Source organism: Littorina saxatilis, linkage group LG17 (assembly GCF_037325665.1).
Source record: "Littorina saxatilis isolate snail1 linkage group LG17, US_GU_Lsax_2.0, whole genome shotgun sequence".
In the NCBI taxonomy this organism is placed as follows: domain Eukaryota; kingdom Metazoa; phylum Mollusca; class Gastropoda; order Littorinimorpha; family Littorinidae; genus Littorina; species Littorina saxatilis.
The window spans coordinates 34,912,170-34,929,630 of NC_090261.1; the positions used below are offsets into that span (position 1 = coordinate 34,912,170).

The following is a 17,461-nucleotide window of genomic DNA, read 5'->3' on the forward strand; positions in this document are numbered from 1 at the left end:
CCCGGAACGAACTGGACTGACATCCGGACCTGATTGGTCTGGCACCAGAGCAGAATCTCCTCCGCCAACAGGGAGAGGGACCGAGAATTGGTGCCCCCCTGGTGGCGAAGGTAAGCTAAGCATGTGGTGTTGTTGTCCCCGTTGAAAATCAGAGGGGCCAAGGACAGGCCGAATGGGAGGGCCCGAAACTCGAACACTGTGCCCTCCCAAACGAACCGGAGCAGATGTCGGTACCCCGGGGCCACCAGGATGTGGAAGTAAGCATCCTGGAGGTCCCAGACATGGCCCAATCGTTTGGCCGGATGGCCAACCGGACCGACGAAGGGGTTTCCATCTTGAACTTGCACCTGTGAAGGTACAAGTTCAAGGTGGAGAGGTCCAACACCGGCCTGAACCGGCCGTCCTTTTTGGGGACGGTGAACAGGCGGGAGCAGAACCCCGGAGAAGGCTGAGAAAGGGGGTAGACCGTCTTCTTCTCGACCAACGAGTTCACCTCGTCCTGAAGAGCCTGCCATCTGGCAGGGTCTCGAGGAGGGGGGAACGTCCAGGTTAGAGCGGACAATGGAGGTTGTGACGACAGCGGTAGAGAAAACCCCGACCACACCACCCTCAAGAAAAACTGGTTGGAGACCAGTCTGCCCCACATGCCGCGGGCCCGAAAAAGGGAACCGACGGACGAAAGAGGGGCAACTTGAGGGGGCGTCAACGTAGGGCCGGGACTCACTGAAAATTCTGCTGGCGGGCAGGCGCAGGCTTGCGACCACCCCCCCTGGTGGTGCTGCTTCCCCTTACCTGTCTGAGCACCCTTCGTCTTACTTGGGAACGCAACAGGCGCCTAAGAGGAGGAAGAAGGAGGCAGTGAAACTGGCTTCTTCTTCTTCTTCTGAGGCTGGGAGCTGGAGGTAACTGTAGCACTTCTCTTACTCCCCGCCGCCGTCGCCGAAGCAGCGAGGCCAACCATCAGAGAATCAGTGTTCCTCTGGCGTGTGGACTCCACCACAGAACGAACAGTGTCCGGATGAAAGAGGGAAGAAGGCTGAGGAAACGTGTTCCTCAGACTCTTCCTCATATCCGGAGGCACTATAGAAGTAGGCAGAAAATGATCACGGAACAGGGCCAATAAAGTGGACCCGTGTTCCAATGGCCAATTCTGCCGCAGACGTCACGCACGATCGCACGGCATGCAAAGCCCGATCCACTCGAACCGTGTCAAGGACCCGAGTGGAATCAGACTCTGCCCGATCGGGAGGGTCCAACAGTGTGGACAGCGTGCTCATCCATGTCAAGGCCTGTGATTGGGCCTCGACTGTGGAAGAAACGGTGGCCTCAAGATTGTGGAACGAAGCAGAGCTCAGTTTTACCTTCTTGACCGAAGGCACCTCCCCAACGAACACATCACCGTCAGCCCCACCCTAAACACTCGAAGTCTGGAAAGGGAGAGTTCGAGAGTCAAAGGGAAAAGGGAGGGACGAAACAGATTGGACACGAGGAAACAGTGGAGGTGCGCCTCCTGAAGGAAAGCATGGCACTGAACCCGCGTCCTCCCGAGGAACATAGGTCGCGTTAGCACGTGAATCTGTACTCCTCAGGCGATGTGCTGCCGCTTCCACCGTGGCACTAAGACTAGGGTGGAACGCGAATTGCCGGCGGACGGATCGTTCATAAAACGAGCCGCCGGCAGACGCGGCGTGAGCCTCCCGCGCCCGGGCCGAAGCGGACTCAAAGGACGAGAGGGCGTCTCAGGGAAGGACGTCCTGAAACTGTTCAAACGTCCTTCTAGCTGTGCGAGGACGAGCCTCCTGCCTCTCGTCCTCAGACCCCGGGTCCAGGTCCTGTGTGTCAACACTAGACGACAGACGCTTAAGAGAGGCATCCGTGACGTCAAGACGCCGCGTGATGTCTGTCATGTACTGTTGGAAAGTACGAAGCATAGCTTCGGAAGTTCCATCAGAAACCGGCAAGGGTAGAGGATCAGTGTTAACCTCAGGGCGACCCTGATCCTCCTCCCTATCGTCCTCCGACTCACTCTCCTCTTCACTTCCCGACAACTCCTCAAAAGCAGGAGTGTAGGGAGCTTGAGGGGGAAGAGCCGAAAGCGATGAAGCAGGCTGTGAAGAAACGCCCACAGAAGCAAGAGGCCGCGAAGACCCCTGCCCCAAAGACGAAACGTCTCCAGCAGCCGAAGGGGGAGAAAAACAACAACCCTGCGACTGTTGGGTCAGCCCAGCCAACGAACCCCCGCCATTTATAGACTGAACAGGAACCCATCGGGTCTGATCAGAAAAGAAATGGTCCGGTCCGGTCCGGTCGGGGGTGCCGATCCGGTCCGGTAGGGTGGTCCGGTGTTCCGGTCCGGTGCCGGACCATCCGGAGGTCCCGTTCGGCACCGAACCATCGTACCCACAGAAGTGTTCGGGTGGTTAGGTCCGGACGTGGACATACCGTACCATCCGGACCCGTGGTCCGGTATGGTCCGGTTCGGTGCCAGACCATCCAGACCAACAGAGGTGGTCGGGTGGTCCGGCACCGGGCCATCCGGACCCGTAGGTCCGGACCCGTAGGTCCGGACCCGTAGGTCCGGTACCATCCGGAGGTCCTGTTCGGCACCGAACCATCCGTACGCACAGAAGTGTTCGGGTGGCTCGGTCCGGGCGTGGACGTACCGTACCATCCGGACCCGTAGGTCCGGTTCGGTGCCAGACCATCCGGACCAACAGAGGTGGTCGGGTGGTCCGGACCGGTCCGGTAGGGTGGTCCGGTGTTCCGGTCCGGTGTTCCGGTCCGGTCCCGTACCATCCGGAGGTCCCGTTCGGCACCGAACCATCCGTACCCACAGAAGTGTTCGGGTGGTTCGGTCCGGACGTGGACACACCGCACCATCCGTACCCGTAAGTCCGGTGGTCCGGTGCCAGACCATCCGGACCAACAGAGGTGGTCGGGTGGTCCGGTCCGGACCGGACCACCGGTCCAGCACCGGACCATCCAGACCCGTAGGTCCGGTCCGGTCCCGTACCATCCGGAGGTCCCGTTCGGCACCGAACCACCCGTACCCACAGAAGTGTTCGGGTGGCTCGGTCCGGACGTGGACATACCGTACCATCCGGACCCGTAGGTCCGGTTCGGTGCCAGACCATCCGGACCAACAGAGGTGGTCGGGTGGTCCGGACCGATCCGATAGGGTGGTCCGATGTTCCGGTCCTGTGGTCCGGTCCCGTACCATCCGGAGGTCCCGTACGGCACCGAACCATCCGTACCCACAGAAGTGTTCGGGTGGTTCGGTCCGGACGTGGACCTACCGTACCATCCGGACCCGTAGGTCCGGTGGTCCGGTATGGTCCGGTTCGGTGACAGACCATCCGGACCAACAGAGGTGGTCGGGTGGTCCGGTTCGGACCGGACCACTGGTCCGGTACCGGACCATCCGAACCCGTAGGTTCGGTCCGGTCCCGTAGCATCCGGAGGTCCCGTTCGGTACCGAACCATCCGTACCCACAGAAGTGTTCGGGTGGCTCGGTCGGACGTGGACATACCGTACCATCCGGACCCGTAGGTCCGGCATGGTCCGGTTCGGTGCCAGACCACCCGGACCAACAGAGGTGGTCGAGTGGTCCGGCCCCGACCGGACCACTGGTCCGGTACCGTACCATCCGGACCCATAGGTCCGGTGGTCCGGTGTGTTCCGGTTCGGTGCCAGACCACCCAGACCAACAGAGGTGGTCGGGTGGTCCGGTCCCGACCGAACCACTGGTCCCGTACCGTACCATCCGGACCCGTAGGTCCGGGGGTCCGGCAAGGGCCAGAGGTACTGTCCCGTACCGGACCCTAAGGTCCGGTACGGTCCCGTACCATGGGTCCCGTCCGGACCAAACCCGGAGGTCAAGTCCAGTCGGGACCCGTGGGTCCGGTTCGATCCCGACCCGTAAGCCTGGAACGTTCCGGACCCTTGGTCCGGACCATCCGTCACCCGAACACCAGACGCTAAGGAATGGCGTGGGGTCAAGACGGTCCGGTCGGAGGTGTCGGTCTGAGCAACAGAAACAATGTTCCCGTCGCCCTGACCATTCGACAGAAGTACCACGTTCTGTCGAACACCTCCACGTCCAGTAACTAGTCGGCCGGAGCGTCTTAACAAGAGGGACAGCCACCAGTCACACGGACGTCAGAGGGAACCGTAGTAGCAGTGGTCGTAGGCACGAAGCCTGAAACCCCTGCCCCCACAGGACCGCCCTGAACGGGGTCAATTCGCATCCCAACCCCAGCGGGGAGGGAATTCAGAGACCCCGTCATCTCCTCCGATCTCCCCCCCCAGGAGGCCGAAACTACTGTCGAAACAGCAGCAGACGACCCAGCGAGGGAGTTCAGAGGAGGACCCGTGTCCCTCCTGGCTTCCACAGCGGTGGAAACCGAGGAGGGCACAGGAGAGGCACCGGAAAAGGAAGATTTTAATGCCAACTGCACCCGGTGTTCCCAGGCGGTCACCCATCCAAGTACTAACCGGGCCCGACGTTGCTTAACTTCGGTGGTCGGACGAGAACCGGTGTTTTCAACGTGGTATGGCCGTTGGCTGTCAAAACCTGAGTCTCTCCAGTAGCCCCTAGATCGGATTCACCAACCCCCAAAGAGGGTTGGGAATCGACCTGCCCCCGGATTCGAGCCAGGGAGGAGAAGGAAACCTTCCCCCCAGGCTTGAAACCGGGAGGAGCTGAAGCCTGAGACTGAGGGCCGGACAACGGCGTCGAAGGGGGGGAAGCCTGTTCCACTGAAGGAGAAGGAGAAAGAAGCTTTTTCTTTCCCCTCGACCTTCCCCGAACCTTCGACGGCGCAGCCCCGCCCGAAGTCCCAGGCTCAAGCCCAGCCTGTTTGAGCAAGCTCGCATTGAGCTTGCTCAAACAGGCTTTCTCCGCCCTCCCTCGCCGCAAACGCAAAGCGTTTGGGGAGGGAGAGTCGGAGCGCCGAAAGATCCCCTTCTCCGTGCGTAAAACATAACGCTGGGCGCCCGGAGAAGGGTTGCCCCCGGCAGACTCTGGTTCCGTAGAACCAGAGCCCAAAACAGGACGAGACATCCTACCTCGCCCTGTACGTACCCTTAAAGACCGAGAATTAACAAAATTCAAAGAAAATTTAGGTCAATACTCAAGTGAATGCGGCGAAACGAGAAGCAGACGACCGGTCACCACGAAGTAGGACGGGAGGCACGCCGAGTCCGCCACACAAAAACGGAGGCACAAGTTGAAGGAAACACAACGTAGCCTCAAGCCAGAAGTGGAATAACACACAATAATCCAACAGGTGATAGTCCACACAGAAAAGAAGCCTCTTAGTCCAAAATAATCCGGGAGCGTAGCAGAAACACAGCCGGTCTGACACGCGCGAAAAAAGAAAGAGGACGCGCCACCTACATCCTGTAAGGGGGAAGCACTCGGACAGTGCTTGGGATCCACGGTGGCGCATGGTTATGGGAGATAATTGTACCCACTCAGCGTTTTGTCCAATTTTTTCGGCCTATAATAGATAATGTGCAAGAATAGTACTGTCGAGGTAAGTGTTATATTGACTCTATTATCTCAGAGTGCTGAGTGGGTTTTTGTGTCAAGTCATGCAAAATCATACAATCTTTGGATTTCAGCAATGATCTCTGTAGCTTTGAAAATGCAAGAAACTCACTAATTGACAGAAAAATATCATTGAACACACAAACAAAAATACACAAGCCCACAGCTAAAAGTATCATTGTTGTATTGACATACACTGCAGCAGTTTCCCTTTTGCAGGTGCACCAAAAGCTGTCACGGCCACGCACTGTCAGTTACCACACCTAAAACTTCCCAATCTCTCACTGCTTTACTCACTTCACTTACCTCAGACGACCCCGACTAAAACTCCTACCCAAAGATGATACACCAGATTTAAACAAGGTGATAACTCAGATTTCAAGAAGTACTTCTCACCTGAAACATTGGCTTCCAGTCAACATCCCTGCGCATGTAGGACATAAGACAGGCCCGAACAGCTGCCATGGCCACATTCACCTCATGGTCCTTCACTGAAAGGTTGCAAGGTAGACATACAGTGGAACTCACCTGTGAAGACCCCCTGATTAAAGACCTCCCCCTTAAAGACCTTGTCTTTTCCAGACCTTCTGTTCACAATCTCTGTAAATTGACCTCCATTTTAAAGCTCCCTCCTTTTTGGTGTTTTTTTCTTCAGGGGGGGTTCCACTGTACCACTAAAGGGTCTTTTGTAATTGAACATTCATACAGGTACAGTGGAACCCCTCTTTTAAGATTCCCTTTTTTAAGGACATCCTCCTTTGAAGACCATGTTTTCTCAGATTTTCTGTTCAAAACCTCGTAAATTTAGCCCCATTTTTAGACTCCCTCCTTTTTAAGACTTGATTTTCTCAGATTTTTGGAGGTACGCCACGCAGCCCACTACCTACTATGCTCCCTACTAACGACATTGACTGTTAAGCCGTGGAGCCAGAGACTGAGTGAGTGTCCCCTCCAGAGAGCAGACCACCACTATGTCCCTGCGTCGACTTCCCGGAGCATGTTAATGACTGACAGCAGAACTACTATTCAGGGAACTGTAGCCTCAGTAACAACCAACAGAAGTCACTTGATGTCAGTACTCACAGAAGTCTATCGCTTTCTCAAGCTTGTTTGTGTCCAGCAGGTAGAGGAAATAGGCAAAGTTTGCTTCCTTCTCTTGAAAGCCATAGTTCTGAGGAAAACAAATGACACACATGATAAATGTAAATACAGAAACAGTTTTGTTACTCTAAAATGTTAATAACTTACGGAACTCCCATTATGAATTAAATATTTGGGACACAGCGCTGGAAAAATGTAAACCTACAGGAATTTAAATCATGCATGATATAGCTCTGTAATTACGTTACCTTTGGGGACAGACATCATGAAAAATCATTCTTTTCAAAGACAAATACCCTCCTGTTTGTAATTTCCCACACACTTTTTACTTCATACAAGTCACTGAATATAAGTCCTCTGACACAAGCAACGCAGTATTGACACACTCTTCTTCTGTCTCCATTTTCTCTTGTCAGTGTTTGAGTCAAACATGCTCTTCTTGCAACAACCCAGCCCAAACGTAGCTTTCTTGGGTCCTGCATTTTGGTCTACAGCATAACCTGCCCTAGCGAATCCTGTCCAGTATGACCACCCCAAAGGCTCCCAGATGAGGTGTTTTTTGGCCTATATAATTCATTGTAACATAGTGATCACTTTTCGCAGATCCTTTGGGTGGTCGATATAGACAGGTTCAACTGTACTTTCGACATGTTACTAAAACGTTCATCTCCATCACAGTAGCAGTCTTTCTTACCTGGACCTTACTGAGGATGTCAGCCTCCGATTCTCCTGTGGCAGCAAGACCAGGAATAGCGTAGGTGTGCAGTGTTTGATTGAAGTCATCCCGCGAGTCTGCCAACCTGTTCATCTTTTCCAGTGTGTCGTAGATTCCTGTGGAACACACAAACACATCACAGTCACCAGCTTACCTCGCTTGTTTCTACTATCAAGAAAGATACACAGGCATCTGTGATGATTAAAACAGAGCACAGCCCTGTGTGCACTATCTTGTTAATAAAATGTAAAGCAGTCTGCGACAAGCAAAATGAGAGCTTCAAGTATTTGTAGAATGTATTGTGGTGTATACAGACTGACCCAAGGACTGAGCTTTTGCTTAAAGTGGACCGGTTCAAGTGTGTTTTGAGCTAGCTGGTGCATTGGATCTAGCTGCACAGGCATGCATACACACTCATGTGAGCCCGCATGCATGTATACACAACCACAAACTCACATTCTCCCTCTTCTCTCTCTCTGGCAACAAGAGCAGGTTGCAGTGTTTTCAGCTTGCTGGTGTTTGGATCTAGCTGCACTGGCACACATACACATGTTTCTACCCCCAGGCTGTCCTGGCTTTTAATAACCGGTAAATGAACTCTACAGATTGTGACACGTTTTAGGATGCTCTAGGAGTATGCTTTTAGTAGCTGACATTACATACTGTGATATATAGAGTGGGTTTTAGTATGGTGACACCACTGTGACGCGACGAAGCCAGACTATGTTTTAGCAGCTGGTTATATTACCGGAATACACATCTAGTTTGTTTTAGTAGTTTTAGTCGTTCTTTAACCACTGTGATGTGTTGGAAGAGTTTATTTTTATGTGCTGTTTTAGAGGTACTTTTTATCAGTATGGAACATGTTCAGTTCTTACAGTAGTTGATAGTGGGGGGGGGGGGGGGGGGGGATCCTATCTTATTCTGCGTACTTTTATTGTGGTTCCGACAGCTCTTAGAGTTTCATAGTTCTCACCATGTCTGTATAGTGTATGTATTAGTTACTGTGATACCAAATTGTCTTACCCATGTATGTATGATGCTATGCGCCAGTGATGTATGAATGCTATTTATTTTTTTTTTTATCACACAGCAAGCTGCTCTCCTCGTGTATTTTTTATGTTCATTCATGTATTGTACACTTGGCAATAAATTATCTATCTATCTAGCCCGCATGTTTTTACTCACATACACAAACTCACACTCTCCCCTTTCTCTCTCTCCGTAAAATCATGCAAAGGAAACCCACAACTCTGCGATGCTTAAAGGTCCAGTTTCATATGCAATTGAAAAGCAAGAAACACAGGCCTTCTGTGCATACTGCTGACAGTCAGTTCAAGCTTACCCTCTTTGTTTTTGGCCTCTTTGAACTGACACAGCGCTGGCCAGAAGAAGTGAGCACGCACTGGTAGGCCCTGCAACAGCGTATGCAGATCTGTGAGTTTTAAAGTCCACGAGCAACAACCTGATGAATGGTTTGACACTGCACTATAGACTCTCTTGCTCTCACTTTGACAACTACCGTTTATCAAACACATGCATCACACACACATAGTACTCTAAAATCTCCAATAAATTGACAGATTGAGTGAGTTGAACAGTAAATCCTAAAAGCATACAAGAGCTCAATGTTTGCTTTTAATTTTAGTATTCAAAGTGTTGAAGACTGTATAATAGCTACAGTATACTGTGTATGGGGAATTTCTCTTTTACTTACCTCTGCTTTCATCTTCTCCATAAAAGACAGTGCATAAGCTGAAAAAGATTATGTTTCAATCATAACACATACAGGATATGATTTGACCATTAACAACGAAAACAATATGCAGATATTGAGAAAAAAAACCCAGTGCCTTTTACTTTCAAGAACTAAGAGTTCAATTTAGGTATTGAACAATTCATAAAACTGAGAGTAAAAGTATCATAAACATTACTACATGTACTCCAAAGTTCTACCATGACATTTTACTTCATTTAACGTCGGCAATTATATGTATTTATGTATTGGTTCTTTGGGGATAAAGTCAAAGCATTCGCCTACCTGATTTTCTCAGCATCCAAAATCCTTTCTTCATCCTACTAGCTATTCAACATTTCACCCACATTCATTTCATTTTATTCTGTTTTTATCTTTACTCAATTTGATCCTCTTTCACTCATTTTTGTAAAAAAATTTTTAAAAAAAATCACAAAAATCTCCATTTTTCTTTCTTTCGTGTTTGTCTTTCTGTTTTCTTTTTGGAATTGTTGGAATAAAAACAAACAAAACAAAAACTAGACAGACGTCATACCAGGCTGATTCTCCAGGTAGGCAAGCTGAGCAACAGCACTGATGTTGTCCTTGTTCACTTCTCGAGCCTGCATGTCCTTCACAAACTCTACCACCTTCTCCACTGGCTGCAACACACACACACCACACTAGAACATGTATTTCAAACACAATGAGATGGGGGATGGGAGAGAGACATGGAGAGACAGACACACACCACAGAGGGAGAGAGAGAGAAGTAAAAAGTCCAATGTTCACTGCAATTGCAACCCTGGGGGTTTCCATGAAAATGATGTGTTGTAAATTTGTCTTTACTTGTCATTTTAGAGAACACGTCCCTTAATTGTTGCATTCCAATGTCCATAATAAGCTCAATCAAGCTTTTTTTTGTATTATAGTTGCACAAAGTTGCAAAGCACCCACCCCCCTCCCCCTCCAAAGAAAACACTCATTTCATCTCTGTGGTTGACTCTTATGTAATCAACAAACTTGACCAAGCTCATTCACCTCAGTCTACGATGGTTATCAATCTCTCAAGTACTCATCATGCTTTGTTGCATAAGGTGCATGCTTTGTTGCATAAGGTGAGAAGATAGCACACACGTGATGAGAATTATTTGTACAAGAAATTCTTATTTACCCTCTGATGCCTGGCCAAAGCACGGAGGAAAAATCGTCCGAGAGTAGCCTGCTCAGCCTCTATGCGTGTAGGCTTAGGCATCTCCAGAAACAGTTGGTAGGCGGCATCATCGCAGCCCACAGCAATGAGCTGATTGCAAATACGGATAGCGTCCTGGTTGTACGGTGTTCCGTTCTGCAGGTAGGTCATGATCTGGGAAATAATGATGATTTTGCAAGTTTAAAAACTGGTGAAAGGGAAATTTAAAAACAAATGTTTCAATAACCATTCTTATATTCTTTTTCTCACAATCTTAGCAACATGTGTATTGGTCTTGTCATGTCTTCACTCTGGCAGTTCCCTTTGCTCAAAAGATAACATTCAATGAATTAGAGAAAATGTTGTGAATAAGGGTGGAGTGGTGAACGGGTTAACAGTGCATGGTGATGATGTAAAACACTGAGAGTTGATGGGTCAAGGCAGAAATTTGTAAAACAAACAAAAACGAAAAACTTTTATCTTAAGATTTCTGGAAAATACAGAACATTTTCGAAACAGAGGTTTGGGAACAAAGTCTGTAACACCCATTTTTCTGACCTATAGCAGGTGAGCTGGGAAAGGAAGTATCCTTGTACAGACCGGACACAGTTTTCTTCAGTTCAAATTTTAAAAAAAAGAGAATCCATTAAAAATTTGAATTTGAGAGAGCGCTTACCTCCTTTAAGTATTGGTTGTGTCCGTTCATGGCTAAGGCAGCATACACTTCCAGTAACTGTCCTGGCCGCAAAGGCACATTCTCTATCTCAGCTTGGTTGATGTACTGCAACAAAACAATGACCACCACTTTTGAGAGAGAGAGAGAGAGAGAGAGAGAGAGAGAGAGAGAGAGAGAGAGAGAGAGAGAGAGAGAGAGAGAGAGAGAGAGAGAGAGAGAGAGAGAGAGAGAGAGAGAGAGAGAGAGAGAGAGAGAGAGAGAGAGAGCCGAAAGAGAGAGAGCTGAAAGAGAGAGCGACAGACAGACAGAAAGAGCTGACAAAAATATCTGATATATCCTTCACTGAAAAAATTCTGTTCCTAACACAAAATACAAATTCTTTAAACGATCAGCAATTTCTAAACAATATTTTTTTGTACAGCATTAAACTGACCTCATTCAGTTGGATGAGAAACAGAACCTCAACAAAAATTAGAGAAAAAATCAGGTGATATAGTATCCATTACCTTTTTGACCTCTTCAATCTCTCCCCTTTCTGCAAACCCAATGGCCAGCGTCATGTAGGTTGTGTTTGTTGGCTCCAAGCCTGTCTGCCTGTAACAGCAATGAAGTTTCAGATTACAACCACATACATCTGAAAACTGTCAAACTGTCACAACTTGGCGTGATGATGATGAACTAGTCATGTTGCTTGTCTCAGAACGTGACGATAATTTAACCATCAGCTGTCACCTAGTTTTAGATTTGTCTGAAACCTAATTTTAGGTTTGTCTGGTCCTTGCAAACTTCTGAAAAGACTGGAACATAACTGCTTGCTGACTCAGAGCTTATAATACATAAATGACTTTGTTGACCCTCACAAATCCAAACTGGTTAACAGAAGAAAAGAAAAACAAGAAGGGCAAAGCCCATACGACTCACATGCTTTACACATTTTTCCTACCAAAATACATGTGACCTTGACCCAAGGTCAAGGTCATCCAAGGTCATGCAACACAAAGCTGTTAATTTAAGACATAGGAAGTACAATAGTGCTTATTGGCTCTTTCTACCATGAGATATGGTCACTTTTAGTGGTTCACTACCTTATTTTGGTCACATTTCATAAGGGTCAAAGTGACCTTGACCTTGATCATATGTGACCAAATGTGTCTCATGATGAAAGCATAACATGTGCCCCACATAATTTTTAAGTTTGAAACAGTTATCTTCCATAGTTCAGGGTCAAGGTCACTTCAAAATATGTATACAATCCAACTTTGAAGAGCTCCTGTGACCTTGACCTTGAAGCAAGGTAAACCAAACTGGTATCAAAAGATGGGGCTTACTTTGCCATATATATCATATATAGGTGAGGTATTCAATCTCAAAAACTTCAGAGAAAATGGGGAAAATGTGAAAAATAGCTGTTTTTTAGGCAACATTTATGGCCCCTGCGACCTTGACCTTGAAGCAAGGTCAAGATGCTATGTATGTTTTTTGGGGCCTTGTCATCATACACCATCTTGCCAAATTTGGTACTGATAGACTGAATAGTGTCCAAGAAATATCCAACGTTAAAGTTTTCCGGACGTCCGGACGGACGTCCGGACGGACGGACGGACGACTCGGGTGAGTACATAGACTCACTTTTGCTTCGCATGTGAGTCAAAAAACCACACAGGCATATATACTCACCTCATGACTTCAACAATGCTCTGTGCACTTTCTGGATCGCTGAAACATACAAATACTTTACATAAAGAGAAAGCTGCATGTGTCAGAGAAAAATCCCCATTCACATCAAGTAATTTAGACTTGCAACTTGCCTAATATGTTTTCTCCTCCAAACATGCAAACAAAATACACCACTAGCAAATCAATTTTCAACCAAAAATCATAGAAAATTACAGCAGTACAAACTTCTTCTTGTCGATCACTCAGATGGACAGCAGTACAAACTGATACCTCTAGTTCTGAAAGTGCTTGTTCAATCATTTTAGTAACTAAGCAAAAGAAATGGAAATATTAGCTTACTTGGAGCGCAGATGACCAGTGATGAAAGAGTTGAAGACTTGGTCATTGATGGGAAGTGCGGCTTTTTTCATGTGCTCCAGTACCTGACTGCAATCAACAATTCAAACAATCAATTAATCAATCAATCTGAATACAAAACAATGAGTTGGCGTACAAACTGAGTCAAAGGACAGAATTTATTCAGCAAATCACACAACCGAATTTGTTCACTTTCATTTTCTTTTTGGCATTTTTTGTGTCTTTATTTGACAACAAAACCAGCGTCAAGTACTCCTACACAGGTCCTGACATGGAACACCCAAAGAAAGAGAAAGATGGGCTATCCGAGAAACACCTGGCGACAGAATCTCCAGGCAGATACCAAGAAGATGTGTCTTTCCTGGAGCCAGCTAAAGGCAAAAGCACAGAATAGAAAACTCTTGAGATCTCTAGTCCATGTTCAAACACCAGAAGGGGTGATGGGCCTAAGTAAGCGATTTATTCTCTAAATTATGTACAATAATGTCAGGAACTATGAGAACTGAGATGATGCATCTCACTCTCTGTAGTTTAGTTGTTACACAAACTTTGTAAATAATTCATGGATGTTATTAGGCCCACTCCGCCTTGTGAAAACAGTTTGCCTCGCTATCTCAGATCTGATCAGTCTTTGCAATGGCATAAGATCAGATATGAGACAGTGAGGCAAACTGCTTTCGCGAGGGGGAGTGGACCTTTAAGAGCACACTCACAGTATGTTTAATTTAAAGCAAACCTTCATTTGTTGGAACATTTAAAGGCAGAGAAAATTATCAGTGAAACTTACGTTGCACCCTGGATGTCTCCCATGTTACAGAAGCGAGCAATGAGGCGCTGATATGTCACCTGAAACAAAAAGGTACAAATATTTCTCGTATGCTGACAGGGTGGACATGTGTTTACAAATCAACAAATAAATGCAGAACTACGGAGGCTCTTCAATCACACAGACATTTCTTTCCAATTTTCCAAACACTGATTTTCATTTGCTCCGAGGAGCACAGATCATGATTTACACTCCTTTTAAACTTCTGCCCATGGATATTCCCCCAAACCCCCCTCCCTGGCTATATTTATTACACAACAGAACACACACACATGCACACACATATTCACGGACCCTGTTAGGAGTGACTCCATTTGCTTCCATGTCGGCCAGAAACTCTGTTGGTGAGTAGTCCATTTTGTTCTGGTTGTACACTCCCAGCAGAGCATTGTAGTGACCCACTTCCAATGGAATGTCTGCAACACACAAAATGTCATTCTGGTCATATTTGTTTTTACTATTCCACTCGTTGACAGGATTTCCCTCTTCATCATTTCTATTCTCAAAGTAGCAATGTCTTTTTTTGTGAGACTACCATTCCAGATATGGCAAATATACTGCTGTGGAACCCCCCTTTGAGACCTCATAAAATCTGAGAAAACCAGGGAGTATTAAAATGGAGGTACATTTACAGAGGCCATGTAATGTAAACCGAAAATCAGAAAAGGCAAGGTCTTAAAAAGGGAAAGTTTTCAATGGGAGCAAGGGGGGTAGGCTTAAAATGACACCCCCCCCCCCCCCCCCCTATAGCCTTGATACTGTTTTAGTTAAATGTTAATGCTGTAATCTGGAAATGATGGTACCGAACAGTCACTTAGTTTAGCCTTGAGGATATGACAGTGGAAAACCCGAAACAACTGGAAGACATTTAAGCAGCTAATCATCTTGACTTCACACAACCAGCCAACCACCTAGGCAGACAACCAGCCAGCCAGCCAACCACCTAGACAGACAGAACAGAAAGATGCATACACCCACACTGACCATATTTCTTGTACTTTTCCCAGAGCGCCTGTGCAAGTTTCAGTCGACTTGCTGGCGGCTCGTCAAACAATGCCGTACCATGGAGACGGAGAAGAGACAAACTGCTGGACAGGCTAATGGTTCCTGCACACAGTGAATTGACACACTAGTGTAGGCCATATATTAGAGGATTTCTTACTCACAGCATCATTTAGCCCACAAAGTTTCTTCCAGTCTTGAATTATGCTTTGGCTCTGCAACTTTGAAGATAAAAATGAAATGAAGAAGGAGAAACAAACAGAAGGAAAAAAAACCAACAAGAACCACGCCCCTTTTCTCACCTAAGGTATTGAGAAATAATCTGATTTAAGCACTGTCAATGTTATAAGCATTATTTTGATTTATAATTCACATGGCGCTTTAATATCTTTGAAAGACGTTTCTTTAATTTCTTCTTTCTCAATATCAACATTGTTAGTTTTCAGCTTTCAGGACAGATATATTTATAGACAAAATCAAAGAAAAGAATTGTGATGAAAAGAGCATTATATCCCCCATACCTTCTTTGTCAAAAGTAGACACTATAGGATCAAGCTGCTTGCGTGAGACACGGCCAAACTGGCGCATATAGCGCTCCACAGTGATCATCAGAGCTTCAACTTTCGGAGTGGAAGTAGAAGGTGCAGGTTCTTCTGCCTCTACTCCTTCCGCAAGAGTGCTGAGCCATGATCTGAAATTATTTCAATTATAACCACGTGAATGTGAAATTGTATACTTGGAGTATAGACCCTGTCAATGAAAACAGCATTCTAGCTTAAACTCAGTCTCTTTATGTTTTCACTTGTAGTTGTAGAGAAGATTTAAAACATCTTATTCCAAATCAAAAACCACCCTGAAACAAGTACTCTAAAAAAAATCGAATGGAATCCCTTATGACTATAAATTAAAAATTTTAATAATAAATTTTCATTTGATTAATATACTTACCCAACTCACATATAGCAATTAACCCATAGTTCAGTGCTGATATCGCTGTACGCGTCCCCTTAGCAACAAGGAAGACGCCTCTAAAAAAGAGTGACCAAGACCCGTAAGGGTATCCAGGCCAGCCCGTAAGGGAGGCTGCCTTCCATATGCGCGCGCATATGCCGCCATCTTGTCATTCTACACGAAGCCCAACTCACTACTTTTTTTAGACCCCCATACCCCCACAGCGGGGAGGCGGGAGGGAATAAACGATGTGAGTTGGGTAAGTATATTAATCAAATGAAAATTTATTATTAAAATTTTTAATTAAATTACATATCTTACCCAACTCACATATAGCAGATTGCTACTATAGGAGGAGGGTACTTACCAACTTAAGACCGCAGGACCTGCCCTGCAGCCACGAGAGCAGGCAAAGCCGCACTGCCATCTTGCCGCCTTGCCGCAATGTCTCTCAAATAAAAATTGATGAACACGTCCTCAGATTTCCAATAAGCCGCCGCCAGGACCTCTGATAGGCGCCCTGAGCGAAGCACGGCCACAGAAGACGCCCAAGCCCTCGCTTCGTGCGTCCTGGCTGACGTAAGAGGAAGCACCGCCCTGACCTCGCCAGACTGGCGTTGCCACCATCCATACGCTTGCTTAATGGTCAGTGAAACCCATTTAGTCAAGGTGACCTTCGAGATATCCTTCGCCCGCACAGTGTTGAGGGATATAAACAATAATTTCTGAGTTTCCGAGCGAATCGGCGAAGACCTAGACAGGTAGCTGCTTAACGCCCTGACAGGACAATTTGACAGATCGGGGTCTCCAGGAGCGAGTATATCGCTCAAGGGTGGAATACGAATGCAAGGCGAAGCCTGACCGGGCTTTTGATTTTTAGCGAGAAAATTAGACGTAAATCTCAAAGAGTAGGAGCCATCCCTCTCCAGGGAAATATCTTTAGCGAGACCAGAAAGTGCGTGCACCTCGCTACCCCTCCTAGCCGTGGCAAGCAAGACCAAAAACAGAGTTTTTCTCGTCAAATTAGGTAAACTAGCCAACCGGAGAGGCTCAAAGTCCTCCGATGCAAGGAAACGGAGAACCACAAACAGATCCCAGGCAGGGAGCTGTGATCTTGAGAGAGCTGCGTCAAGGGCAGCTCCCTTAAGCACGCTTGAAATGACACCGTCGAGATTGATCTTGCGACCGAGCTGTCTAAGAGTGGAAGAAATCGCAGACCTTCTAACTCTCAGTGAAGAAGGAGAGACCCCCCTACTAGCCAACCAAGAGAGGTGGTTGGCTACCTCCATGGACCTTGGGGAAAGATGTTGAACCTTATTCTCAGAGCACCACTTGGCCCATGCAGCCCAATGAGAAGAGTAAACGGAGCTAGTTGAGTCTCTGTGTGCTTTCTGTACCAGTTTCAGAGTTGTGGCCGAGGCCCCGGCACGACGCAGAGCGATTCTGACAGAATCCAGCCGTGAAGCTGCAACGCTTGCGGATTCTCGTGCGGGACCCCTGACCTGGGCTGTAACAGGTCGCCCCTTCGAACGCCTAGAGGAATGGGTGGGCGCACTGCCAGCCGCAGAAGGTCTGGATACCAGTGCTGGCTGGGCCAAAGAGGAGCAACCAGCACCAGCGCTGGTTTTTCCAGATCCACTTTTCTTACCACCTTCCCTAGCAGGCAAAACGGAGGAA

At 47.5% G+C, this 17,461-nt stretch overlaps 1 protein-coding gene and 1 non-coding gene across 2 annotated transcripts in view; both read right to left on the reverse strand.

Moving 5' to 3' along the window:
- LOC138953620 (leucine-rich PPR motif-containing protein, mitochondrial-like) overlaps positions 1-17,461 on the reverse strand; it is a 61,488-nt gene that overhangs the window by 32,119 nt on the left and 11,908 nt on the right. The window contains exons 2-16 of the mRNA XM_070325495.1: positions 15,355-15,524; positions 14,816-14,938; positions 14,126-14,247; positions 13,793-13,851; positions 12,988-13,074; positions 12,649-12,687; positions 11,478-11,565; positions 10,972-11,076; positions 10,278-10,469; positions 9,660-9,765; positions 9,086-9,123; positions 8,714-8,783; positions 7,348-7,484; positions 6,636-6,723; positions 5,949-6,043 (exon numbers count right to left, since the gene is read on the reverse strand). Of these exons, the coding sequence (XP_070181596.1) occupies positions 5,949-6,043; positions 6,636-6,723; positions 7,348-7,484; positions 8,714-8,783; positions 9,086-9,123; positions 9,660-9,765; positions 10,278-10,469; positions 10,972-11,076; positions 11,478-11,565; positions 12,649-12,687; positions 12,988-13,074; positions 13,793-13,851; positions 14,126-14,247; positions 14,816-14,938; positions 15,355-15,524 (1,519 nt within the window). The remainder of the gene's footprint in view (positions 1-5,948; positions 6,044-6,635; positions 6,724-7,347; positions 7,485-8,713; positions 8,784-9,085; positions 9,124-9,659; positions 9,766-10,277; positions 10,470-10,971; positions 11,077-11,477; positions 11,566-12,648; positions 12,688-12,987; positions 13,075-13,792; positions 13,852-14,125; positions 14,248-14,815; positions 14,939-15,354; positions 15,525-17,461) is intronic.
- On the reverse strand, positions 4,447-4,565 carry LOC138954007 (5S ribosomal RNA). The gene has a single exon (XR_011451676.1). It is a non-coding gene; the product is annotated as a 5S ribosomal RNA (ribosomal RNA).